Here is a 27522-nt window from a genome sequence, read left to right as displayed (position 1 = left end):
TGAATTAGTAAAAATCTTTGTTTACTTTGCACACAGCAGCCTCCTGTGAAATCCTAGCTTATGAAAAGAAAATAACTTTCTTAGTTTCTCTTTTGATTTGTTCGCAGTTATGTTAGACATAATCTTACTGTTAGTCACTCAAATGTGCTCTGCATGTAGCTTTGCTTTATCCAAACCAGTTGTTTATTTCCAGTATGTCAATCACATGTTTAATTACTGATTCCTTCAAATCTTAAAAGGTGGTGCCACTGTGTGATTTTCAAACATTTATAACTTGACAGTTTTGATTGTTTGTTTACAGCTTTGCCTTCACAGCATTGCACTCTATGACTCCTGCTGACAGCATCTGGTTTATCTGTGGGGATGTGAAGCCGTACTCCTGTAGGACCTCAGCCGTGTGTTCTCCAGTAACGGGGTCGGAGGTGAGGCAAGGCTCAGCAGGAGTGCGAGACAGAACCGGGGCTGGTCGGGGGCTTTCTTCCCCACTGGAGTCCTTCATGAAAGAGCCTCTTTCCCGGTTATGTGGGTGTGAGCTCACCTGGTCAAAAGACAACACAGGTGTAACACAAGCATCAGTCCCATCAAAAATCTCTGACCACTCCGCCTGGCTCTTTGAGGCAAAACGCTCTGTGAAGATTCGTCTGAGCTCTGGCCAATCATCAAAGCTCATCTGAGAAGGCAACTCTCCAGCATCCAACTCTAAGCCTAGAAAGAAAAAACAAAAAAACAAAACTTTTTATGACCCAAAAGTAATATCAAGTTAAATAAACTTCAGTATAACAAGCTGGTGCAGAAGCAGCCAACACTTTCATCTCAGTATGGGCTGCTGATCTTGCTGAAGGTCCAAGTTGGCCACATGATGTAATCATTTTAACCACTCGTTACTGCTCTACTAAATAATGAATAATGACTCCATGTGCAGGATTTAAGCACTGACTTTAATATAGCAGTTTTTTTCTGTAATTTCTTATGCACAATTTCTCTTTCAGCCAAATACGACAGACAGGAGTGATCAGCAGCGCAGTATTTTCATATAATGAATACATAAAAGGTATATATATATATATATATATATATATATATATATATATATATATATATATATATACTGAACAAAAATATAAACGCAACACTTTTGTTTTTGCTCCCATTCCCCATGGGATGGACGTAGAGACCTAAAATTCATTCCAGATACACAATATAACCATCCCTCCCAAACAGTGGTCACAAATCAGTCCAAATGTGTGGTAGTGGGCACATCTGCCATATTGAGATAATCCATCCCACAACGTGGTGGCACTGTGAATGCGGGGTCCTGGAAGTGCGGGTCCTTAGAATGAGGTCCCGCCAGCTCTGGAAATTCTCTGGAAATTCTTCCCACGGGACATTTCCCACTGGGGCAGTTTCATGATGACAAACTACTCTCAGGCATTGACCTAGAAATTGATGGTGACATGCTGCACCCTGAAGCCGTGCAGACCTACCAACGCTTCATATTACTGAGAGATAAGAGGCGGCTCGTCATTCTTTTTTGGCCATTTTTAGAGAAATGTTGTGCCACATAATACTGACCTATGAATCGCCCAAGCCTCAAAAAGGCACCGAACTCAGGGGATGACAGTTTGACAGGCCTTCAATAGCTTTTGCACCATTGAGCCATTAGCTGAAAACTTGACACATGTGCATGATGTACATTATGTAAAAAATATTGAGGAAACTGGACAGGTGGATAGGAAAAAAAAGTGACAGGACCAAAAAACTCTGCAGCAGATGAGCAGTATCTGAAAGTCACGTCCTTATGAAAAAGGTAAAAAAAAAATCCACACCTGACACAGAAGCTGAGAGATGCATCTGGCCCTTCAGTTGATTCATCCACTGAAGCCTCATCAGAACTAGTCTCAGTGGAAGCGTGGCTCTAAAAACGCTGTTGTTGAGGAAGGCAAACAGGGAGAGAAGGCTGAGGTATGCTAAATTTTCTGTTTCTGCCTGCATTTCCGCCAGTGGTGTTGGGCATGTTTTCAAAACCGATGGAATTACGAAAGTAGAAAACTACTGTCCGATTTTGATCCCCCATGTGATTCCACCCGGAAAGCATCTGATTGGCAACGGCTTCATTTTTCAGCATCAAAACACACTGTCAATGCAGTAAAAGAATACCTGGATAGAAAGAACCCAGACCTCAAGATTACTGAAAGAGTTATCACTGAAAAAGATATTACTGAAAGATCATCTTGACAGAGAACAAAACAAAAAGCAGCCAACATCCAAAGAAGGGCTTTGAATGATCTTCAACAAGTCAGGAGAAATATTCCTGACGACCACTTAAAAATGACAACAAAAAAAAAGCTTGTGTAGGAGAATCCAAGCTGTGTTGAAGAATAAAAGTTGTTATAAGAATTCAGTTTCAGTGTTTGCCTGTTTCAACAAATCGCTGCATTCATTTCCAATTTTCCAAGTAAAATATGAAGCAATGAGGGTTAGCTCGAGACTTTGGCAGTGTACTGTAATGCTTCACTTTGCTCAAATATTGATCAGAGTCATGATTGGATGGGTTACAGGCAGTTTTCTGATTCATTCATTTTTGGATTGAACCTTAAACTCGATTCTTAGCCACCATAAATGTTTCCTATTGTTGATTCAAATAAGTCAACAAACCTTTAAGCAGCTGTTTGTAGAACTGAGGTTCAATGGCACCAACAGCCATGAACTGTCCATCCGAAGTCTGGTAGGTATCGTAGAAGGGAGCTCCACTGTCCAACATATTTTCTCCTCTAGACCGGTTCCACAAACCAATACTACGAGATTTCCATAAAAACGAACCCATATATGCTGCTCCTTCCACCTGAAGAGTATGAGACAGGAAGACAGGGATTCATATTTCATGTCATTGAAAAAAAAGAAACAATTTTCTTTTCATTTTTATTTTTTCCTTTAATTCATTAGTGTGAGTGTAGATAACTGTCACACATATGACAGAGGATATTGTTTTTTTAAGCAGGTTGGCATGAAAATCTTTAGAGAACAGAAAATACAAAGCAAAGATGAAATGTGGTGTCAGTGCAACAACGACACGCACAAATCACATTCTAAATACTAACACAGCTTTCTGTATTCAGAGCTTCCACTGCTGCTGAGTAAACAGAAAAAGCTTGATCAAAAAAATAATGAATGCATGACATAAAAAATGCAAATAATAACATTGCTGGGAGGGAATCAGTCAGCAATAGTCCTTCTGCAAAGGCAGTAAGAGAGTAACTACCATCACTCTCTTACTGCTGATTACAATCACTTTGTGTGACCTCTAATTGACAGCATGCTTATTATTAAGGGTTACATGAGCAAATACGTTTAACTGGATTTATCAATACATCAGCTAAACATACATACCACATAATTAACATTTAACTATGGCAGTGGCTGAAGTTTAAGCTTTGAGTCACATTAATCTTGTGCTTGGACTTTGTTTTTTCCCCTCACGTTTTTTTTGTTTTTTTTACTTGCCTGGCACTAGAAGGGTCAACGACAGCACTAAATTAGCACAAAGGCACTAGTACCGGCCAAATGGTTATCATAAAAACCAATGCTGGCATCAGCCCCGGATTTTACAAGCTGTGCATCTATATAATACAGCTCTGTGAGCCGTCAGAGACAAAGCAGAGTGGAGAAAGATCTCCAGCTAGTCGGGGCTTCAGTGATTTCACTGTTACTCGCTGCCAAAAAAAACCCCAAATTATTGTTTGAAGAATATTGCTTTCTCTTTTGATGATCTTCACTCATGAAAAATGCATTTCTGGTTTAGAACAATGAGACCATAAGTGTGGAGTGCAGTGTTAATAGTCTGTTTTCTTGTGTACCTCATACTGTATACAGCAGCTGAATCCACTCATCCCCTCAATAAGATCTCTAAGAGCAAGAGCTGACACAAAAATAGGAGAAAAATAGGAGATCATTGTCTGTCTTTATTTAAAGCTATAAAACCTGCAATCATTGATGTCTTTAACCGCTTGGAAGCAATGCAAACAACTAAGGAACACAACACTGACATATCATAGATTTTTAAATCGATTTGGCAAACATTAGCAAGCAGCTGCTTATTGGACTTGTGTCTGTATCCACCTGCTGAACAAGCACCCAGTATTTATTATCTTGAGTTATATTTAGCTGTTTTTGTGGTTTCTATTATCATCTAAATACTGCCTGTCTGTTGTCTGCTGCCAAGTATAAAGTGTAGTGTTGAGCGAGCCTTCCAGAGTCGTTTCACTGAAAAGAGCTCGGAGGGCAGTGAGAATGAACACTGAAGCTTCAGAGTAGATTACTAAACAATGGGGGGAAAATCAGCAAAGCAAAGGAAGCCTTACATGGTTTCAGTTACAACTAAAACCATGTAAGGCTGCGGGTGTGTGGTCGTACTCTTTAAGCAGGCTGTGGGGAAACACATTTGTTTGCTCACTAACATTGTGGCCACACCTCTCCCTTTTGTGGGCAAAAAGCAAGTTCATTAAACCTTAGAGTGAAGACTTGGCTTCAGGTTGGGGTACAGCTTTCATGAGTACTGAGAGGGGTCTCCATGAAATCTGTCTTTCGTCCCAGGTCAGCCGGTGACTGCTGTTGTGCATCAGAGAGTGTGCACGGGCAGGGAGGTTGTTTATCCCACCATCAGCCAGCAGGCCACAGCCAGGCTCCACCATCAGCCAGCAGGCCTAGCCAGGCGCCATCATCAGAAATTCCGCTTCCGGGTCCCTCGTGGTGGCCGCCTCGTGCTCTCGCTTCAGTATGCCACCCAAGAAAGGCCCAACACCAGAGGAGGTTGAGGACATTAAAACCTCCCTCGGAGCGCTGTGCGGAGACGTGGCCGCAGTCAGGGCACAGCAGGAGCTGCTTCTGGGGCTTCTGGAGGAGGTAAAACAGCTACGCCTCCAAAATGCCGAGAAGGACAGACGGATCATGGATCTCGAGCGGCGGGTGGATGAGCTGGAGCAGTACACCCGTACGAACGACGTGGTCATCAGCGGTATTAAAATCAAGCCGCGCTCGTACGCGCGCGCGGTGGCCGGGAACGTCGGGGAGCCCAGCGACGAGGAGACCCGCTCGGTAGAGCAACAGGTGGCGTCCTTCCTCCAAAGCAAGGGGATAGAGATGGACCTGGAGCACATAGAAGCATGTCACTCACTGCCCAGGAGGAGTGACAGACTGCCGGCCATCATTATGAGATTTGTCAATCGGAAGAACAAGGTCGCACTGCTGAAACAAGGACGCAAACTGAAAGGCACGGACGTTTTCATTAATGAGCATCTGACACGAAAAAACGCAGACATCGCGAGGAAGGCAAGGCAACTGAAGAAGAACGGTAAAATACAACATACATGGGTAACAAACTGTAAGATTTTCATTAAGCTAAACGGGACACCAGAAGAGGCAAAAGTACTGATAGTGAGGAACATGGAGGATCTGGACAAGTATAACTGACACCAATGTATCAATTACACCAGGAAATGACATGGACACGTTGAAATTAGTTCTTCAACAGAAAGTAATTGATCTAGATTGTGAATATAAGGAGCATAATATAATAGATCCAGAAATAGATTCTGAAAGTAACTTTCTCTCTTCTTTTGTTAAAAATTGTAATTATTTCACTCAGGAACAATATGAAAAAGAAATTAACCTAGACGGGAAGCTCTCATTAATTCACTTTAACAGCAGAAGTATGTACTCTAATTTTGATTTCATTAAGGACTATTTGCAACAATTTTCTCGCCCCTTTAGTGTTATAGCCATCACTGAAACTTGGTTCAATGTCGATAAAGGAATAGATTTTTGTTTGAATGGATATGATTTAAAATACATGAATAGATTAAATAAGGCGGGCGGCGGGGTTGCTATATATGTTCATAGCTCTATAAAATATAATGTTGTAACAACTATGTCTATGGCTATTGATGGAATTTTGGAATGTTTAACTATTGAGATTATGAATGAAAAAAAGAGAAATGTTATAATAAGTTGTATATATCGGACACCCAGTTCAAGTATTGACACTTTTAATGAATGGATAGAAAAAACGTTTGCTTCGGTGAACCAAAAATTACTATTTATCTGTGGTGATTTTAACATTGATTTGCTAAATCCAACAAGGTTAAAAGCCATTGATGACTTTACTGACACAATGTACAGCTTATCACTATATCCAACAATAACAAAGCCAAGCAGAACAACTTCACATAGCGCCACTATTATTGACAACATTTTTACTAATGTCATGGATTTCCAAATTAATAGTGGTCTGCTTGTCTGTGATATAACTGACCACTTACCAGTTTTTACTTTGTGTGACTGTGATTTAAAAAAAATAGATACCAAGATCATGATAGCAAAGCGAACAATAAATGAAGAAGCAATTCATGCCTTCAATTTCGATTTAGCACAACAAGATTGGAGTTCGGTGTATGAAGAGTCAGATGTGGACAAGGCTTATGATAATTTTCTAGATATTTTTACTATGTGGTACAACAAACATTGTCCTGTAAACGAACACATGACAAAGAAAAAAAAAGATAAAAAGTCCTTGGATCACAAAAGGAATTATTAATGCTTGCAAAAAGAAAAACAATCTGTATAAACAGTTTATCAAAGTAAAAACAAAAGAAGTGGAACAAAGATATAAAGCATATAGAAATAAATTGACTGATATTATAAGAACGAGCAAACAACTTTATTATAGAAGAAGATTATATGAAAATAAAAACAATATAAAAGGAACTTGGGATGTGTTAAACAACTTAATTAAACAAGGATCTTCTGGAACATCATATCCTGAATATTTTACTGATGCAAATGGTGAAAATCACAACATGAGTAATATTGTCGATGGGTTCAATAAATTCTTCATAAATGTTGGCCCTGAACTAGCAGCGGACATCCCGTGTCATAAAAATGAAAATATCAGTAATATAAAATCAAATCCCTTTTCACTGTTCCTCTCAGCTACAAATGAGCAAGAAGTAATAAATATCACATTAAAATGTAAAAGTAAGTCTTCAATGGATTATCATGACATAAATATGTCTGTAGTTAAACAGGTTATTCTGAATATTGCTAGTCCCTTAACATATATCTGTAATTTATCATTTCAGTCTGGTTGTTTTCCAAAAAAAATGAAAATTGCGAAAGTAATACCACTATATAAAAGTAATGACAAACACAGTTTTACCAATTATAGGCCTATTTCTCTACTGCCTCAATTCTCAAAAATTCTAGAAAAACTTTTTAATTCAAGATTAGAAAAATTCCTTGAAAAACATCAAATAATAAATGTTGGTCAGTATGGTTTCAGAACGCAAAGAACCACTTCAATGGCGATAATTGAGGCAGTAGAAGAAATTACTGATACACTGGATAAAAATAAATATGCAGTTGGTATTTTTGTTGACCTCAAAAAGGCCTTCGACACAATCAATCACTCAATTTTACTGGATAAATTGGAAAGATATGGTATTCGAGGGAAAGCTGGTAACTGGTTAAAAAGTTACCTAACAGGTCGGGAACAATATGTTAGCATAGGGCATTACCACTCAGAGAAACTTGGTATTACATGTGGTGTTCCCCAAGGGTCAGTGTTGGGACCAAAACTTTTCAATGTATACATAAATGATATTTTTGATGTTTCTCAAGTACTTAAACTCATACTGTTCGCAGATGACACCAACATATTTTTCAGTAGCGATGATTATACTGATCTTGTAATGACTGTAAACAGGGAGCTACAATTAATAAAAAAATGGATGGACATAAATAAATTATCATTAAATATAAATAAAACTAAAGCAATGTTTTTTGGTAATTTAAAATATAATATAGAATTACCAATTATCATTGAAGGTGTACCAATTGATAATGTGAGTGAAAACAAATTTTTGGGAGTTATAATTGATAACAAAATTTCATGGAAACCCCACGTCAGACACATAAAAACCAAAATTTCTAGAAGCCTCGCAGTTTTGAACAAAGTGAAACAATTCCTTGATAAAGATGCACTTCGTACTCTGTACTGTACCCTGGTTCTTCCATATCTTACATATTGTGTGGAAGTGTGGGGAAATACATATAAAAATACAACTAATCCATTAGTCACAGTACAGAAACGAGCACTGCGTATTATTCACAAGGCTGGTTATCTAGATCATACTCACAAATTCTTTCTTCAGGCAAAGTTACTTAAATTCCAGGATCTGGTTAATTACAATAAATCCATAATTTTGTATAAAGCTTTTACTAAACTTTTACCGGCAAATTTACAAACTAGATTTGAAATTCGAGAAAAGGTTTATAATGTGAGAGGCTTTGGAGAATTCAAATTACCCAGAACTCGAACAACCCGTAAAGGCTTTTGTGTGTCTGTATGTGGTGTGAAAATCTGGAACAGTCTGAGTTTACAATTGAAACAATGCAAAAATATTCATAGATTTAAATTTCTCTACAAACAGTTGGTCTGGTCACAGTATACTCAATGATGGGTTTTAGTGTGCTCTGTAATGTCTGTCCTCTTACCATTGCTGGTATGGATTCCAAAATAAAAATAAATAAATAAAGTGTGCATATGTATGTACATATATGTACTTGTGTGTGTAGATATATATGTATGTATATGTATGTGTGTTTGTTACTTGTAGTTATTACTGCCTGTTACCTGTGGTAATGCAATTTATAATTTATATATTCTGTATTCAGTTATGAAGGCTCTAATTGTTGGTTGCGAGCTGCCGCTTAGATGCTTGTATCTGCCTGGGGCTGTTGATGGGTCTGTATGCAATGATGGGCGTAGCTGCGGGAAGTTTATTGGTTTTTTTTTGTTGATGAGTGAGTATAGGGGTGGGATTTAATAAGTTTTCTTCGTCCCACTCCTTTTTCAGGCAAGTTTTGTTTTTTGTTTTGTGTATTTTATGTTCAATATAGGTATTTGTTGTGCCTGAAAATGAATAAATAAATGAATGAAAAAATGAATGAATGAATGAAGTTGCACACACAGGTAATCATACCTTCAAGTGACTCTTTCACAATCAATGTTTCTAAATTCCCTGAAATTGTCTGTAAAGTGCCCACAGGTGTGAATTTAAATATGTCCACGTATGTCAGAATGGCAGAAAAGCACACGATGAGCGTGTAATGCACCCTGCCTTCAGATACAGAGCGTGCTGGCACTGGCTGCAGCCCACCTAAGCATCAAAACGATAGGCATGTCAGGTACGGACGGACAGTAATGGACACTAATAATATAATTGATAGCAGACCAGTGATGTTGAGAGAAAAATTAGAAATCATGTCGAACATGTGTCACAGTTGGTAGTTGTGATGCAGTTGGTGTACTGCTGGGCATTTAATCAGCTCCTGCACTGACACATAGAACAGGCCACAACAGGTGTTTCTACAACCTCACGCTTCATTAAAGAGAATCCAAGGCAATATAATAAACTAATCAAATTGATGTTCTGTCTATGTAGTATCATTAACAACTTGAAAAACAACATCTGCATTATTCTACTTATAGAATAATGAAATTTTTATTATTTTTATGGTTTTTTGCCATTTTTTCTGCATAAAGCTTAACTTCAGTTCTTTTCATAAATATAAAATAGTTATTACTTTTAAAAATTTTAACCCTTTAAACACCAGTTTAATAGTAGAGTCTGGCGCATGTCATTGATTCACATCAACATTGATTATTGAATACCAGTTAGATCACATAATCCTAGGAACTCATAAATGGAAAACATCATAAAACCCCAATTTCTTTTCAAAATAATACATGCCATCTGATTTCTTTTCTAACCATGATGGAGGTTAGATGTGTAGCAATAATTAACAGTATCAATGAATTTTATGCGTCTTTGTTTTTTTGTGCAGTGACAGAAGAACAAAAAAACTCCCTCTCAGCTTGTTCGTGGCCAAAAATGGCCACCCCTGTTTATGTTACAAATGTCTATAAAATTCATATATATTAAAGCATTTTTCTACTTTCATTGACTTGATTTTTTAAATTAGCACCAGTCCTAGTCATGAAAACCAAAATATAATTCAAATTCAGATATTATACCCTTTGAATACCAGTCAGATTATGTATTATTACTACGCTTTTGGGGGAAAATAGTAATAGAGTTCACATTTTTTAGCATATGAATGATGAAACCTAATATTTTTTTTTATCATCATCGCAGGTCAGTAACAGTAACAATGTTGGTTGAATGAATGGCCAAGAAGAAAATCACAATTTTATATTCCAGTGTGTGCTTCTGTGTTCATCCTCATTAGCAGCAAGATGTACTAACCACAGTAGAGTGGTTTTTGTAGCACACTTTCTACACCTGGTGCAAGGGGCTGCTGCTGCAATCCTGGAGGTGCACCTTTTGCACCTTCTTCTCACTTCATTCACAGCAAAATCTCCAGTGTTAAATTAACACTGGAGAGTGTCTATATGGGTCCACACCTCTGAGTGTTAAATACAACACTGTTGAGTGTTAAATTAACACTTTTGACAGTGTTATATGTTTAAAAGTAACCTAGTCAGTTTTGAAGATTAACAATGGCTAACACTGAGCAGTGCTGATTTTCTAACACTGGAAAATAACTCAAAATGTTAGAAACAGTGCTGTTGTCGTTTGAGCTGCAGCTGCAGCTGCAGCTGCAGGTTTGAACAAAATGTCCTGTGATTGGGTTTTGGTTTTTTTTAGAGTTAACATTTTGGGTATGGTCTCTTTTTATGAAAAATACTGAGTAAAAGTGCTTTTAGCATGTGCTTCAAAGCTGAGTTTGACTGGGCTCAATAGCCTGCATCGACAGAAATTCACTGCAGCATCATTATTTATTCCAGTCTATCTTGCAAATACATGTTTGTGCTGCAATGTCATGCTCAAACACAAACTATTAGATCCTTAAGATCAAACCTATGTCAAAATTGTTTCATTATTTTTGGTCCATTGGAGTGTGGTAAGCCATCAAAGGCCGCTACTAGAAACTCGGAATATTACATGAAATCGCTTGCTTGGCCAAAAATGGGTAAATGATGTAATTTGGTAAAAAACATTAAGTCAAGTCAAGTCAAGTTGGCTTTATTGTCACTTCAACCATATACAGTTTAACAGTACACAGTGAGGCGAAACAACGTTCCTCCAGGAACCAAGGTGCTACATGCAACATAAATTTACAACATAATTTAACAGAAAAACTCTAAACTAGCTAACTAAGAGGCCTAGTTAGCTGGCTAGCTAGACAGACTAGACAGACTGACCTAACATAAATTACAACATAAATTAACAAAAAACTACAATTTTCATGTGTTGAGTTTAGAATGAAAGCATTTTTACCTAAATCGCATGATATAGTACTGTCAGTAACAAGGAATCAAAAAAGGTGGTTATAATGGGTTTCAATTGGCCAAAAATAGCCACGATATAATCAAGAGGAACAATTTGGTGTATAGTGAATATTATTGATATTATTAAGGAGCTGATGTTGAAAATTAAAAAATCCAAAAAAATACACACCTTTGGGAAGTTTCATTCCATTTGCATTAACAGAACGAAAATGGTTGAAAAAAGAATAGTGAAGTACAAAAAGAGCAACAAAAAGACAGTAAGCTGGATAGTGGGGGAGAGAAAATGCCACATGCTGAAAGGTTAGTGAATAATCAGAAGCTTATCCAGGGACTAACGAGTGGATAGGATGCACTTCACCAGGACCAACAAAACTGCAGGAACTAACCTCAACCTTCAGCTTGCCTCAAAACTCAAGGCTGAAGAGCCATGAGACTGAATCAGGTCATTTAAAGCAGCAGAGGAAGGAGATGAAAAACAGGTGGGCAAAGGAACTGATTGAGACTGCATAAAGAACAACAGGACAGAGCCACAGCTCTGGCACCACCCCACAGCTTCAAGCAGTCCACCTGCACCAACATAACATTCTCCTCTTGGAAGCCCAAATGAACAAATGCTCCTAGCAGCAATACTGACAGCCATATCAGGCACAAAATAAAGCTGTAAGTACTGGCACAAAATGCAAGAAGTTGCCACTCTGCCAGCCTCAAACCTTTGAAAATCAAGTTAGAAAGAATAACATAAATACTACAGTATCTTAATTTTGGGTTTTGATATGATATTTTCTATAAATTTGCACATCACAAATAATAACATTCAAAATTGCCTTTCAGTCGCAATTTATCACCATGCCTATTTAGGACATCTCAATAGTAGCTTATCAAAGTTGCTTATTCTTTTTGGTAGTTCAAAAAAACTAAACAACCCCCCACCCCAACAAAAAAAAACCCACTAGTAAATCTGGCCTTAAGAATTCTACAAGTAAAATAAAAATACGTTAAAATTAATTAAATACAATACGAAAGATGCAAGTTTTAGTGTGCAGTCTTACGTTGTGGTTATTAATGGTCTTTTCCCAACACCTCTACAATCTAATCAACTGTCTCTATTCTAATTGGAGGATAGATTTTTTTAAGCCATCATAAAAGTGCTGTACCTGACTGGATTATACTACAGTAAAATTATACTACAGACTGGATTATACTACAGTAAAATCCAGTCAACATATGTACTGATCATGTTTGTATAGGATAGGTAGGTAGGGTAAAACCATAATTATGTATGCATTAATAAAAAAAAATTATTTAACACACATATTATAAGTTTCATAAAAAGGCTGAATTTAAGCCAAAGATTTTATACTGAATTGTAATACTCTGCATTTCGCATCCCTCATTAAGTGGATGCTGACATGCATATGCTTATGCCACTAACAACCTGAGGGTGAGGACACTAAGTAACACAGCATGAAAATATAAATTACACCAGACCAAACAAACATAAAATGCATTAAACAGTTCTATGAATTTGAATACAGCGCTAATACATACTCTATATTGCCAAAACTATTTGCTCCTCTGCCTTCACATGCACATAAACTTAAACATCCCATTCTTAATTCATAAGTTTAGTATGATGTTGGCCCACCCTTTCTACCTGTAACAGCTTCCACTGATCTGGGAAGGTTTCCCACAAGGTTTTAGTGTGTTTATGGGATTTTTATGGGGTTTGCTTTGTGCACTGGTGCACACAGTCATGTTGGAACGTGAAATTGTACAAAATATCTTGGTATGCTAGTAAGAGTACTAACAGTTGGTTTCACTGGAACTGCGGTGCTGAGCCCAACTCACTCTGGTTGCAGCATGCTTTACACTAACGCTTGGATGCAGCTGAGAAAACTACTAGATGTAGTCAATCAACATCACTAACAAGAAGTTAAAAGGCCTTTGCCTTGTCAGGTTTGTTGAACTGCATAAGCAGGGTCTCTCGCAGTGCACCATCGCTGCTGGATGTGGGATGCAGTAAGACAGTCATTTGGAATTTCTTAAATGATCCTGAGGGTTATGGAACAAAAAAGACAAGTGGAAGACCCCAAAAGGTTTCACCAGCACTGAGCCAGAGGATCCAACTGGCTGTCCGTCAAGACACTGGACGATCCTCGACCCAAATTAAGGCCATTACTGATGCCAACTGCAGCCCCATAACAATCAGACGGCATCTGAGACTGAAGGGCTTCAAAGACCTCGTCTCCTTGAACACCACAGAACTGACCGTTTGGACTTTGTAAGAGAGCATCAAACATGGGACAATGAAAGGTGGGAGAAAGTTTTATTCTCTGATGAGAATGTTTTCTATGCGCCAAAGTGGAGGAGGCACCATAATGGGGTGCTTTTTCCTTCAGTGGAACAATGGAGCTTCAGGAGGTGCAGGGGCATCAAACGGCTGCTGGCTATGTCCAGATGCTGCAGAGAGCATCCCTCGTGGGCCCTTGTTTGCATGGTAACAACTGGGTTTTTCAACAAGACAATGCTACAGTGCACAATGCCCACAGGACAAGGCACTTCTTCCCGTGATCTAAATCCAAATGAGAACCTTTCGGGATGGATGGCAACGGAAGTTTACGAAAATGGACAACAGTTCCAGACAATAGATGCCTTTCGTGTGGACATCTTCATCACTTGGAGAAATGTTCCCAGTCACCTCATGGAAAGGCTTGCATCAAGCATGCCACAACAAATTTTTGAAGTGATCAAAAACAATAATGGTGGAGCTACTCACTACTGAGTAGGGTTGCAAAATTCCCGGAATTTTCAAAGATGGAAACTTTCCATGGGAATAAACAGGAATTAACGGGAATTTATGGGAGTAAACTGGGAATTTTCAAAATTGAAGGTTGGCTCTTCTTAGGGAACTTAAATATAGTTGAGCAAAGCATATTTTAGCATAATATTGACAAAAACAAACAAATGCAATTCAAATACACTTGAATATCCATGCCATTCCTTAATCACATTTACAGAGCACAAGCTTGCTGCATGGCTATTGAGACCACCTACTGGCACTGTGCATGCCTCCATCACATGTACACATGGACCACACTTTTGAGCCTGAAGGACAAAGAGTATTGAAGGCACACATTTGAGCCTGTGGACTTAACAAGTGAGGTAAGTTTTGATGATTTTATGGGAAAATATATTCATTAAATGTTTAAATTGTGAATATCACATAAAATGTATTAATCTGGTAGATAGCAATCTGATAAGATGCTAAATAAAATGCTAGCATCTGTTAGATGCTAAATAAGCCATAGCTAGTATAACATAAAGAAGATGCTAGCTTCCTCATTTGGCTTTTTTGTTTTGAAGATCATTCCAGTTGTTTAGCTAGCCTTACTATTTATATCTGTTTATTATCATATTGCAATTGTATTATTATGATCTCTTGCATTGCATTAGCATTTTTACAAGCTCTTGTTTTATTTTACAGAAAAATGCCACGTGCGCTATCTGATGTGTGGAGACATTTTACACCAGCTAATGTACAAGGGAAATCTGTATATATGTGTAAGTATTGTGATAAGACGTATGTGAAGAATGCCACAAAAATGCAGCAGCACACTGCAAAGTGCAAAAAAATTCCTCAAGGCCCAACACATGCAGCAGCCAGGAGTTCCACTCAAGGGGAAAATGAATCTGTTTCAGCTGTATCAGACTCAGATACCCACTCATCAGCTCCTGGTCCCTCTGGCATCAGAGGATTCTTTGATTTTATGGATGACACTAGCCAGAAAAACGCAGATGAGTGTTTCGCTCGTGCAATCTATGCAACTGGCTCACCCCTGATGCTGACATCCAATGTGAACTGGAAGAGATTTTTGAATGTTCTCCGACCAGCATACATTCCCCCAACCAGACATGCATTGTCTACTCATCTACTGGATGAAGAGTTCAGTCGAGTTCAAGCAAAGGTGAAACAGACCATTGACCAAGCTGACTGTATTTCAGTCATCTCTGATGGATGGTCCAATATCAGGGGACAAGGAATTATTAACTACATAATCACCACAGAGTGGTGATTATGTAGTTATGTGATTATGTGATTATGTGATTATGTATTATGTATTATGTATTATGTATTATGTGATTATGTGATTATGTATTATGCCTGTGTTCTACAAGAGTGTAGACACAAAGGAAAACAGACACACAGGCCAATACATTGCAGATGAGCTAAAAGTGATCATCAATGACCTTGGACCAGATAAGGTTTTTGCACTGGTCACTGACAACGCAGCCAACATGAAGGTTGCCTGGGCACATGTGGAGGAGACCTACCCTCATATAACTACTATTGGCTGTGCTGCCCATATACTAAACCTTCTCCTAAAAGACATAATGGCACTAAAAACAATGGACACTCTGAATAAGAGAGCGAAGCAAGTTCTGAAATATGTTAAAGGCAAACAAGTAACTTCCGCTACATTTCTGTCAAAGCAAAAGGAAAAGAACAAGAGTACTACACTGAAGCTTCCCAGCATAACGCGATGGGGTGGTGTTGTTATCATGTTTGACAGCCTTCTGGAGGGAAAGGAGTCTCTGCAAGAGATGGCCATATCCCAGTCTGTAGGCATCGACAGTGACATCAAGAAGGTCATCTTGGATGATGTGTTCTGGGAAAGAGTATCTAGCAGTCTGAAAATCCTCAAACCTATTGCAGCAGCAATAGCAAAGATAGAGGGGGATGGTGCCATCTTGTCAGATGTCCAGTGCCTTTTTGCAGAACTCAAAGAAGAAATCCAGACAATTCTGCCCACTTCCCTACTACTGAAAGCAGAGGAAATGGCTGTGGTCAAGTCATTGGAACAGCGGAGGGCGTTCTGCATGAAGCCAGTGCATGCAGCAGCCTACATGCTGGACCCCAAATATGAGAAGGGCATACTTTCTGGGGAAGAGATCAACGGTGCCTATGTGGTCATTACAGCCATGTCTGACCACCTGGGTCTCGATAAAGGCAAAGTTCTAGGCAGTTTAGCAAAGTATCGAACAAAGCAAGGCCTTTGGAAAGGGGATGGAATATGGCAGTCATGCCAGCACATATCTGCAGCCACCTGGTGGAAGGGACTATGTGAATCTGAGGCCCTTGCACCTGTAGTCTCCATCCTCCTCCAAATCCTACCATCATCAGCCGCCTCTGAGCGCAACTGGTCACTGTTTGGAAACACCCACACAAAGGTTCGCAACAGGCTCACAAATGTGAGAGTGGAAAAGCTGGTCGGCATTCGGGCAAGCCTACGGCTCTTTGAGCCTGACACAGAGCCATCCTCAACAAGGCTGGAAAGTGACACTGAAGAGGAAGACTCAGAGTTGGATGCTGAGGAAGTGGACATGTTGTTGGATGATAATGAGGTCCAGGAAGAGTCTATTGACTGAGCAAAAATGAGAAAAGAGGATTGCTTGAAGGAAGATTTGCATGTTTAATGGGACGTTTTGGAGGATAAGTGGCATTTTTCATTTAACCTTTTGAATGGGACTTTGTGGAGATTTTTGGACAGGGGGCATTTTTGAATGAACGGGGTTAGGGGATGGTAATATTGAACTCAACATTTCTGTTTTTATTCATCCATGAAACAAGTTATTGAAACGTGTTCTATTCTACTGTACTTACAAATAAATCTGTTTAAATATCTGTTGAAAAGATTTTGCATGGAGGTTTTCTTATGATTTCTGTTTATATTTATGCTTGGAAATAATATATTCCCAGTTAGTTCTCCTAAATTCCCATTAATTTCCATAATTCCCATTATTTCCATGGACAGTTTCCAATATGGAATATTTCCAAAATTCCCAAGCTTAACTTACCATGGAAATTTACCGGAAACTTTTCGGAAATTTACCGGAAATTTTCCGCCCCTTTGCAACTCTACTACTGAGTTCATGTTTGGAACTTTCATTTATGTTTTGGGGGGGTTTACAGTTTTTTTGGAGGTGTGGTCCTAAACTTTTCATCTGCTGTAAAACGGCCTGTTTCAGCTTAAGCATTGTTTTCAAACAATTGTATGCTCAGAAAAATGTTTTGTCTCAGTCCCACTTCTTCTTGTTGCATGTTGAAGCTCTACTTGGAACATTTTTAAGGTCCAAACATGCAAAATATGATTTTTGCCCGTTTTCAAGTGGTGTTAAACTTTGAGCCTGTATTAATACCTTTTACCTTAAGTGGATCTGATAAAACCCCAAATAAATTCAAACTTGTGTACCCAAGTTAAAAATGTAAAAATATTAAACTTCATCCCCTCTCTGAGCTTTAGCACTGCATCTCAAATCTCTCTACAGCCAAAATAACTTTCACTTTCAGAACTTGTGATCAGTGAACAGTTCCCCACAGGGGTGAGATGTGCAGCTTCTTTCAACTTGCGAAACTGCAGCTATCTACTACAGCTGCTGTCTGGCACATCCTTCAGTTATGAAGGGCATCTCTGAAATTACATGTACAGTTTGTTGGCTTTGCAGCTGATGGCACAGCTGCTGTGCTGAGCTGATAGAGTGCGTGAAAAGACAGAGTGAAAAGATCATCTCTAACTTGACCGTCATTCCCGCCGTCAATTACCTGCGATCCATGAGTCTGTAAAACACATTACAGAGCTGCATCATTTTCACGTATTTATGACTTTTAATCTGAAAGGTTTGCTGCTGATCTCAGTAAACATGATCGAGTTTTATCCCTCCCTGTCCAGAGATTTGCAAATATGAGTTAAAGAGAAGCGGTGAAGTGCAGAGGATGCTATGTGGGAAAACAGAAAAAGTCCATCCTAAAAGCAGACTGTTGTCTTAGGAATGCAGAGGAATATCTATCTATCATTTTATAAATACACAGCATTTTATACCGTTGCATTTTTACATGATTTCACACACACACACACACACACGCACGCACGCACGCACGCACGTACACGCACACGCACACACACACACGTAACACATTACAACATACCTGTAAATGTTGTTATATGTTAAAGTTCTGAAGTCGTTTAGTTTAAGTTCATATTATTCTATAACATTACACTGACAGCAGCAACAAATAGATAAATAGTCTAATAGGCTTGAGAGTATACAGGACCGCTCAGTTAGTGAAGTATTTTATATAATTATTATTTAAAAGTATCCCACTTCTTGCCCTATGGCAGCTGCTATGGGCTCCAGATAGCCCGATCCTGAGTTGGATAGGCAGAAGAGAACAGAAGAATGGATGGATTATGTAAAAACTGTAGAACTGCTGCAACTTCAAGCCACACTGGTAGCTATTTTTTTCTAACAGGATAAAAGGGTTGCAAACGTATTGCACTAAACAAAAATCTCCAAAGGATGTTGTGATGTTCCTGTTTAAAGACAGACTCAACTCTGTTTATCTGAACAGTGCAGCGCATTTGACGTGAGGGCTGTCAGTCTGTAGCTGCACTTCAGAGCAAAGAATACTGCTCTTTTTTTTCAGCATTTTGACAAATCATTGTAAATACTTTAACACTTTCTATCACTTTAATTCAGCCGCCTGGTTCTAAACATTTTTCTGTCATAAGACAAGCTCAGAGCACACATTTATAACTGCTTCACACTAGGGGTGGGTTTTTATAATCGATTCATCGATTAAAATCGATTCTGGCTTGGATAACGTAAAATCGATTCATTAAAATCCTGAATCGATTTTTTAATATAAATTTATTTTGTCCGAAATGCCAGAATCTCTGGTGACATCTCACAAAATTTCAAGAACCACCAAACAGTAAATGAGAGCAGGTACAGGGATTCTGCACATAGACTTAAACACACAGCGCGACCCGCGGATCAGAATCAGTTAGATGTCGCCTTTCTCACAGTCGGGGCTGAAAGCCGACAGCTCGCTGATCCGGGTCCGCGCTTTGTGTTCACGCCCTTTATGCGCTGATTCTAAAGCTGTTAGTTTGATCTCTCTCCAAACAATATTGACCGAATCAGCAGCAAAAGAAGATCCAAACGCTTCACATAAACATCGTCATGAATTCACTCTTTTACTGTTTTGCTTCCATTGCGATGCGCAGCTCTCTCTCTCTCCCTCTCCCTCTCTCCCTCCCCCTCTCCCCCCCCCCCCCCCCCCCCCTCTCTCGAACAGTTTCGCTTTCTTCATTATTCACTTGCTTGTTACACAAGTCTACTGTTGCTTACAGCGCTGTCGGCCGCTGTTTTTTCCCCTTTTACATTCTTCCGAAAAGAAAACCTCATTTCTGCTGTTCAATACTGAACAAATTGAAACTTTTTAAAATTATTCAAAATGCAAAATGCTTAGCCATGTCTCTAATAAAACCGCTGTAACGTCAGAGGTAATGTTGATTATTTTAATGGTTTTCTTTCGTTTTTGATGTACTGCAGAATATTTTTATAAAATCCCAGGCCAGGAAAATCACCTACATGTTTTTCTGTGTTTTATCTTCAGCTACTTTGACACAAAGGCATCTGCTGTGATGCTCACACCTTGGATAAAGTCTTGAGAGTGTCAGCTTCCTTTTTATAGATACAAAAATATGTAAATGTCCTGATCTGAATTATATCTCTGACTGTCAAAATTTCCCAGATTTAAATCGAATCGAATCGAATTAAATCGAATCGTGGATCGAATCGATTCGGGACCTTGTGAATCGGAATTGAATCGATTCTAGAAATCAGTGACGATACCCAGCCCTACTTCACACCCACTAGCATTTTTCTGTCTTTGCCTAATAAACCAGATGTTTGCAAGGAATCCACCTAATGACTTATCCTACTATCACAGGAAATACAATCACTTGAAGATACTCACACGGGCAGCGGAGTGGACATCGCACTGATTACTTTTTTATTATACTACAATAAGTACATTAAACTAATTTTTCATAGTGTGCTTAGTGTTTCCTATGCTCTTGCAGGGGGAAAGGTATAACAGCCACAGTTTACCACAGTGCAGTGCAACATAAAACAGAACACATAGTCTTAAGTTTGCAGGGCTTCTGTAAGTCTGAATATGTGCCAAGCACTTTGTACCAAGCACCTTAAGCATGTTATGATAAAAACAAAAATTTCTAACTATTACATTTATACAGTTCATGATAGTAGTTGTTTACATCAGTGGTGCTTACCATGCTAGCATCAATGATCTGTCCTTTCCCTGACTTTGTCCTCTCCAGCAGCGCCAGGACAATCCCCAGAGCGCACGTAAGACCACCGCCTCCAAAGTCTGCTAACAGATTCAGTGGAGCGTAAGGCTTCTCGCCGCTGCGACCCAGCCGGGATAAAAGGCCTATGACAGGAATGAAAAAGTAGAAGCTTTACGCAGAAAATCAAGTATTGTTGAGCTCAGTGAAAACAAAAGAGCCACAACAAACAGCAATGCATGAAAGATATTTAGTGGTGCGCAAGTGAACAGAACTCCTTCAATGGGTTTATTTTTCTTCTAGTCTGTCAAATCCATTGCTGGCATTGCTAAAGCAGCATGTAACCTTTGCTTTGTATTTTTTCCCTCCTTTTGCTTTTCCTGTAACAAAGGAATTGTCATATCTGACCCGTGGCCCTATAATAAGGCCAAAAAAAATCGTTTCTGTTGTTTTCTCACAAAGTACCATATAAGACAATATTTTTGGCTCGGCTTACATTGATGTCATCATTCCCTTTAATCCTTTATAAACATGGATAGTTTGGCTTGGTGTGCTGCAAAATAAAGCCCAAACAGACTATCAAAACTTGTTATCTAGACCTTTAAAATGCATCCTTGTAAGTGTAAATGTATGTATAAAATATTTCACCTCCTTTGCTGAAACTAAAATGATATTATTAGGAAACCACTAATGGGCTAATTATAACAGAAATGTGTTCTTGAACAGAGTTTTAGGGTGACTGCAAAGACTCTCTGAAAAAAATAAAATAAAATAATGCTGCAGTTAGTGAGTACAATTTATTACCCAGCATATGGCCATGAAAGTGCAAGAGGCCATGCAGATGGCCTTTTTTCATTTCGTAAAGACACCAAACGTAGGTGAAAGAGAGGGGAATGTGTGTGGGGGGTTAAATGCTTTTTAATATATTTTCAAAAATCCATCAAGTTCATCTGGTATAACCGGTGCCAACTGATTGATATTAACAATATGAATAAAAGAAATATCTAGAACCTCTTCTAAAATTCTCATTAATGCTTTAACAAGACTGAAGAAGAACCCTTTAATAAAGCAGTAAATCCTGCTTTATTAAAGGTTTCTTGGGGCTTGTTTAATTGGAGGCACAACTAGAAAGTACGTTTACATTATCAGACCTCATTTGGGAGTTTGTAGTCATACGCCCACTTGTCCTTTTAATAGATAGACATGCTCAACTGCTCATTAACACAAATATCTGAGTGAGAGCACGTAAGAATGTATGTACGCTAGTCTGCTGAAATGCAAGCTCTGCTCTAATTACACCTTACGATGCCCAAGTATAGCGACAATAAAGGAATCTTTACCTTTATCTATCTGATCAGCCAATAACAATTGAGTGTATTTCGGCATGCAGACATGATCAACACAACCACCACGACATCAGAATGGGGAGGAAAAGTGATCAAAGTGGCTTTGAATGTGATATGATTTAGTTCCGAGATGTGCAAGTCTATATTTCAGAAACTCTTGATCTACTGGGATTTTCCCACACAACCATCTCTAGGCTTTACAGTGAATGGCCAGAAAAGGTCCCTGCCTCCGGTTCTTCTGGTGAGATGCCGACATCTTTATGAGTGACTTAAACCCATTCCCACTGTTCTCAGAGATTCACACATTACACTCTTGTTAAGATTTTAATTTTTTTAGGGTTATCCCAACCTCAAATTATCAAGTTCATGAAGGCTCCCTTGTCATTTCAAACCCTTTTATTCAAACCCTGTGTCAGTCTGCAGTCCTTCACACAGTTTATAGCGCTGCCATGAAGTTTTAAAATGGGAACTGGGAATGTGAGTACATACCTTTTTATATATGAATTTTAAGTTTGAAGAAATGGTTCTAACTACACTGTTTTGAAAAAAACGAAACAAGGAAACAGTTTAATCACAAAGCCAGAGAAGGATTAAAAAAAAAGCCTTTGTGGTTGTTAAGGTAACGCCACATGGTAGGTAAGAAAATGTTAACATTTCTATTTAAAGAATTTTGAAATGATGCTATTTAAATATGTTGGTGTTTAATGGATTGGCCCATATTCTCTCAGTGTATCCTGGTTCTGCTGCAAAACACCTCACCTTGGAAGTGACCAGGAAGCATCCTAGATCAGTGCTTAAACCACCTTAACTGGCTTCTTTTTTTAAACATGAAGGAGCATTGAGCTCATTTCTAACTGTGAGATGCAGACACCCTTAAAAGGGCCTGTTTTCACAGCTCATGTGCACACGTAAAAGAAGGATAAAATAAATGTCAATTAATAATAAATACATATAAATATTTGATGAAGTCTGCAGTCTTATGAGTCTAAAATTTTGATCTGAAAGCATTAACAGTTGTGTTACCTGACATGGCAGTGTAGTTGATGTCATGCCCAGCTACGGTGGCATAAGATCCACTCTGACCATATCCAGTCAAGCGAGCGTAGATCAGCCGAGGATTTTCCTTTAATAGCTCATGTGGACCAAGGTCAAGTTTCTCCATAACACCTGGGCAGTCAAAATTAAGTCCACATGTAAATTTAATCACACATTACCTTTTCTGTTTCTGCTACTGCTGATGTTGGTTTTCAAAGACTTTCATATTCCTACGTGGCTTGTCACCTTATGTAAACCCTTTGAAGACACATAAGAGTCAATGGCATTTAAAAATTAAGAATCTTCTATGTGTAAAAAAATAGGAGTATAATAAAACACAAAGTTTTTTTATATAACTCAAAGAGCCATACTTCTGTGTTACATTAGGATATATAGTTTTCTTTCCCTAAATTGCCAACTTGTTATGTAAGTGAATTTATAAGAATTAAGTTGTTTTTAAACATTATAATTACTTAAGTAATTCTGTACATAAGTACAATAATGTTGTAGAGAGCAAGACACCTTGCTGGCACTATTGTGCTGCAGGTCTCACCTTTGCGATACGGCTCCAGGACCACATCAGACTTTATGCAGAGCTTCCTGAGCAAAGCTATACCCTCCGTGGTCTTCAAGTTGATGGCCACAGATCGTTTCCCCCGCGCTTGTGTGTCCAAAGACGTAGGAACTTTGGTCCGGTCCACACGGATCACCTTGGCACCAAAGTCTGCCAGGATCATGCCGCAGAAGGGTGCGGGTGCCAGGCCTGCCAGCTCAATAACTCTAACCCCAGCCAGTGCCATGATTAAAGGACTATAGGATCAAATAACAGAAACTTCTTTCAGTTTAATGCAATCCAATGCAACACCAATAGCAGTAGTTGGGGGGGATGGGGTGGGGAGGCTAATATCAGAGCCTGTGATGTTAGGAGAAATTTAAGTTTAGCTGACAAAAATCTGTTCAGACACACATACAGTCTAAAAGTCTGCCAGTCTATGTCAAAGTGTTTGCAAGAATATGTAGTTCATATAACAGTACATGTCTCCAGAACAGCAGTTTTCCATGATGACTCACCGACAAACACCCTCAAACTGAGATGAAAACAATAACAGCAACACTGTACTGGCTGTAATGAGGAACCTTTAGCACTAACTGTAAGTGCAGCTTCATTTCTGGACTCAGTGCCAGAAATGGTACGGTCTGATTATGCCCTGCAGCTCAAAGTGGGTGTCACATTGTGACAGAGGAGAAAAAGCTGTTAATAACAGCACAGTAGCAGCCCCATTCCTGGACCGGTAACATCAGTTGATGTGATCTCATTTCTATGTTGCTCATGACCTGCAATCACATGATCTTTTATTATTGTGCCTACATTTTGTGGGAAAGACAGAGAAAGGGGGCCCATTTTATGCTTTGCACATCCGTCAAACATCTAAATTGATGCTGTGGTCATGCTGCAACACAGCAACATCATTTTTTTCTTTTTAAGATGGAAAGCTTTGCAGCGCATCAAAGGGAAACACACAGGCAACCGGGACAAATCTCTGAAAGTGCAATTTCGGGTGAAAAATCCTTGGGCGACAAACCTTCTGTTTAAGGGGAATGAGGTCGACCTTGGGAAGAGTGAGAAATCAAAAAACAGATTTCAAAGCCACATCGTATCAGAGGATCCTTAGAACACTACTCTCTGTGTGAATGCTATTGGCAATGGAGCCAGACTGTGTTAAGAGGCAATAACACACAGCTTCAACACTGTACCTGAGCTGTACTATAATGTGAATTTGCCTGAAGATAAACAAAATAGTGAGTTTTCTTATGGCAGACAGTTTATATATGAAATGAAAGAAACACGCATTTTGGTTTATTTAAACATTGGTAATCCAAAGACGAAGACAAATTTGAAGAGAGTTCAGAGGGATGGATGATGCTCATTCAACAGAAACACTCATATTATGAGTGTTGATATTGCATCAACCAGAGCTCTGGAACTTCTCTATTGGGACAATAAAACAGTTTAATTTATACAACACTGTCATATTAGCTTAATAAGGACTCATAAATAATTACATGTAGCTGCTATGTTTTCTGAAAGAAAAAAATGATCAGACTTTTACTAAATATCAGCTTCAATATTGGTCTTAAAAGTCCTATATTGGTTCTATTGCGTATCTGCGGACTTTCTTAAGTGACCTACCCAAGGTTAAGTGTAAAATTGGTGAGGTTTTAATGTGGTTGGTCTGCTGAAAACAAACCAAGAAAAACTGGATCTGCTACTATTAAGGACATTGCTGTTGTGAAAAAGCAATCAGTGCCAGAGTGACTCCCACAGTCGGTGGAAATGGAAGTGATTGGGAGCAACAGCAACTCAGCAACAAAGTGGAAGGCCACCTAAAATCACAGAGAGCAGTCAGTGGATGCTGAGGTGCATAGAAGTAGCCAGGTTTCTCCAACTTCCTGAATCAATCACGACAGGCCTCCAAACTTCACATGGCCTTCAGATTAGCTCAACACCATTGCATAGAGAGCTTCATGGTATCGGTTTCCATGGCTGAGCAACTGTATCCAAGCCTTAAATCGCCAAGCGCAATCCAAAGCTTCAGTTAAAGCGGTGTAAAACATGCTGCACTGTGTGGGGACTTGGACTTAGCTCCTTCCTGTTCCAACAAAACTGTACATCAGTCCACAAAGCAGGTTCCACAATGCCATTGGAGGTACAAGTTATCATCTTCCGGTTGAGTGAACGCTGGCGCGACTTGCTGCCACTACTCACCGATATCCTTTTATCTTTTTATATATATTTTTCGATATATCTTTTTTTCGAATGAGTTTGGTGTGGACGAAATTGACTGGCCTGCAGAGACCTGACCTCAACCTGACAGAGCACCTTTATAGCTGGGTGGGCCAACATATTTTAAACCCCATGGTTTTTGAATAAGATGTTACTCAACTTCATATGCATGTGAAGGCAGACAAGCAAATACTTTTGGCAAGTAGTGTAGAGTATACTGACAGACTATTTTCTGTTTCAATGTTTCCTATGCATACACCATGTATATAGTTCACTCACACATATATGTATAAAAATATATTGCTTTTTATTTATTTATTTATTTTCCCCTCATTGTATATTGTTTTCCCTTCTTTACTTTTGCACCTTGTGGTCCAGCTGCCCAATTTCGCTGTGCAAGAAACTGCACAATGACAATAAAACTCTCTAAGTCTCTAACATATACATGTAAATATGTATTATAGTAAAAACATAAGATGGATGTCTGTGCAGGTCCTCAGTCATGCAGGTCATAGTAGATGTTCATCTTTTTGACCAAGAGAAATTGTTTAAGAAAAGGATAAAGGAGGCTGTCTACATCCACTCTGAATGACCGTCACTAAGCAGACACTAACTATCACCCACCTACAATGCAGTCTTGAGATCCCTCCCCAGTCACAATTTGACCCATGCGCCCTTAATAGCTTACATTGTGGCAGAGGGTGGTAATGTTTAAAAAACAATTCACACCTTGAATTATCCTGGGGTATCCACAATAGTGAGTTAATGAACCAGGATCATTAAGAATCTCCAATAGTTGTTTCAGAACTAAAGAACAAGAAAGTCCCGTTGTCTTCTTTTCAAGCACCCAAGACTACCAGAAGAGGACAAACTAAACCACAGTTGAAATACCCTTCCTGGTGGTCTGCAGCGACAGAGACGTTTAAACTTTAGACTTTGAAACTGGACCTGAGTATTTTATTCAAAGGTCAAAGTGACATCCATTATCAGTGAGTGCAACCATGCACACTACAGTACACAAATGTCCACAGACAGTATAAGATTCTACTTTTATACTGAAATCCTTTCTTTCCGTTACTTTATACTGTCTATGGCACCATGCACACGTAGCTCCGTTTAGTACCCAAGTAACGACACTACTCTACCAACAAACTCAATGCTTTTGAGCCAATCACTGACTGCAGTTTGGCCCAAAACGGGCTATTTCTCGGTTACGTTATGCGTCATGAACAGTCGAAGCAACAAGGGGAGGCTACAGCACCACAAGTGGAGCACATCTTCACACTGCGTCCGACACTTTGTATAGCACTAAGGAGCAGTTTGGCTTACTTTCAAGGAGAAGACAAGACACCTCTGCTGAAGCTGCGTGCACCGGGCGCCTGAGCAGACTGACGTTACAGTGACCGCTGGATATGTCTGAAACACTTTGGGGTGAATCACGTGTGTACTAAACAACAACTACATGCTTACGACATAACAGTAACAAACTTAAGAAAGAAACACACACGAAACAGTCATACCAAACCGCTCATAACTGTCATAGAGTTACTATCGTAGCTAAATGTATAAAAAGTAATTCTGGCCAAATTACACAGGTGCAACCAACAGGCTGTATAAAACCCAACTCTCACTCAAATATACCGTCCTCCAAGCCTCCTGCTCGTCCTCACCTGTTCAGCTGAAAAGATGTTTTTTTGTTCAGAAGAGGTTTATACGAAGTAAACAACTCCGAAGGAGTTCACTGGGGAGCTAGTTTTAATAGAGTGGTTAACTCCGCCTAGCTGGGCTGCTTGCGGTGTACGCCGGTGAATAATTAGCGAACACCGTCTGTTGTGA

General features: G+C 39.0%; 1 protein-coding gene across 2 annotated transcripts; it reads right to left on the bottom strand.

The window, feature by feature from the left end:
* On the bottom strand, positions 1 to 27522 carry amacr (alpha-methylacyl-CoA racemase). Of its 2 annotated transcripts, none has more exons than XM_085463994.1 (6): positions 27357 to 27522; positions 23455 to 23711; positions 22890 to 23033; positions 20506 to 20666; positions 2656 to 2842; positions 1 to 705 (listed from the first exon to the last, which is right to left on the bottom strand). In XM_085463994.1, exons 2-6 carry the CDS (start codon positions 23699 to 23701, stop codon positions 296 to 298), a joined length of 1149 nt encoding a protein of 382 aa, XP_085320120.1. In that variant the 5' UTR covers positions 23702 to 23711; positions 27357 to 27522; the 3' UTR covers positions 1 to 295. The 2 variants fall into 2 exon arrangements, with proteins under 2 accessions (XP_085320120.1, XP_085320119.1); XM_085463993.1 differs by lacking the exon at positions 27357 to 27522 and adding an exon at positions 27016 to 27097.

This window comes from Copadichromis virginalis, linkage group LG7, assembly GCF_057382275.1.
Source record: "Copadichromis virginalis isolate Kocher_CV1m ecotype Utaka linkage group LG7, C_Virginalis_male_GT1.1, whole genome shotgun sequence".
Lineage (NCBI taxonomy): Eukaryota > Metazoa > Chordata > Actinopteri > Cichliformes > Cichlidae > Copadichromis > Copadichromis virginalis.
The sequence above is the reverse complement of the archived record's forward strand: the minus strand, read 5'-3'. Positions and strand labels throughout refer to the sequence as shown.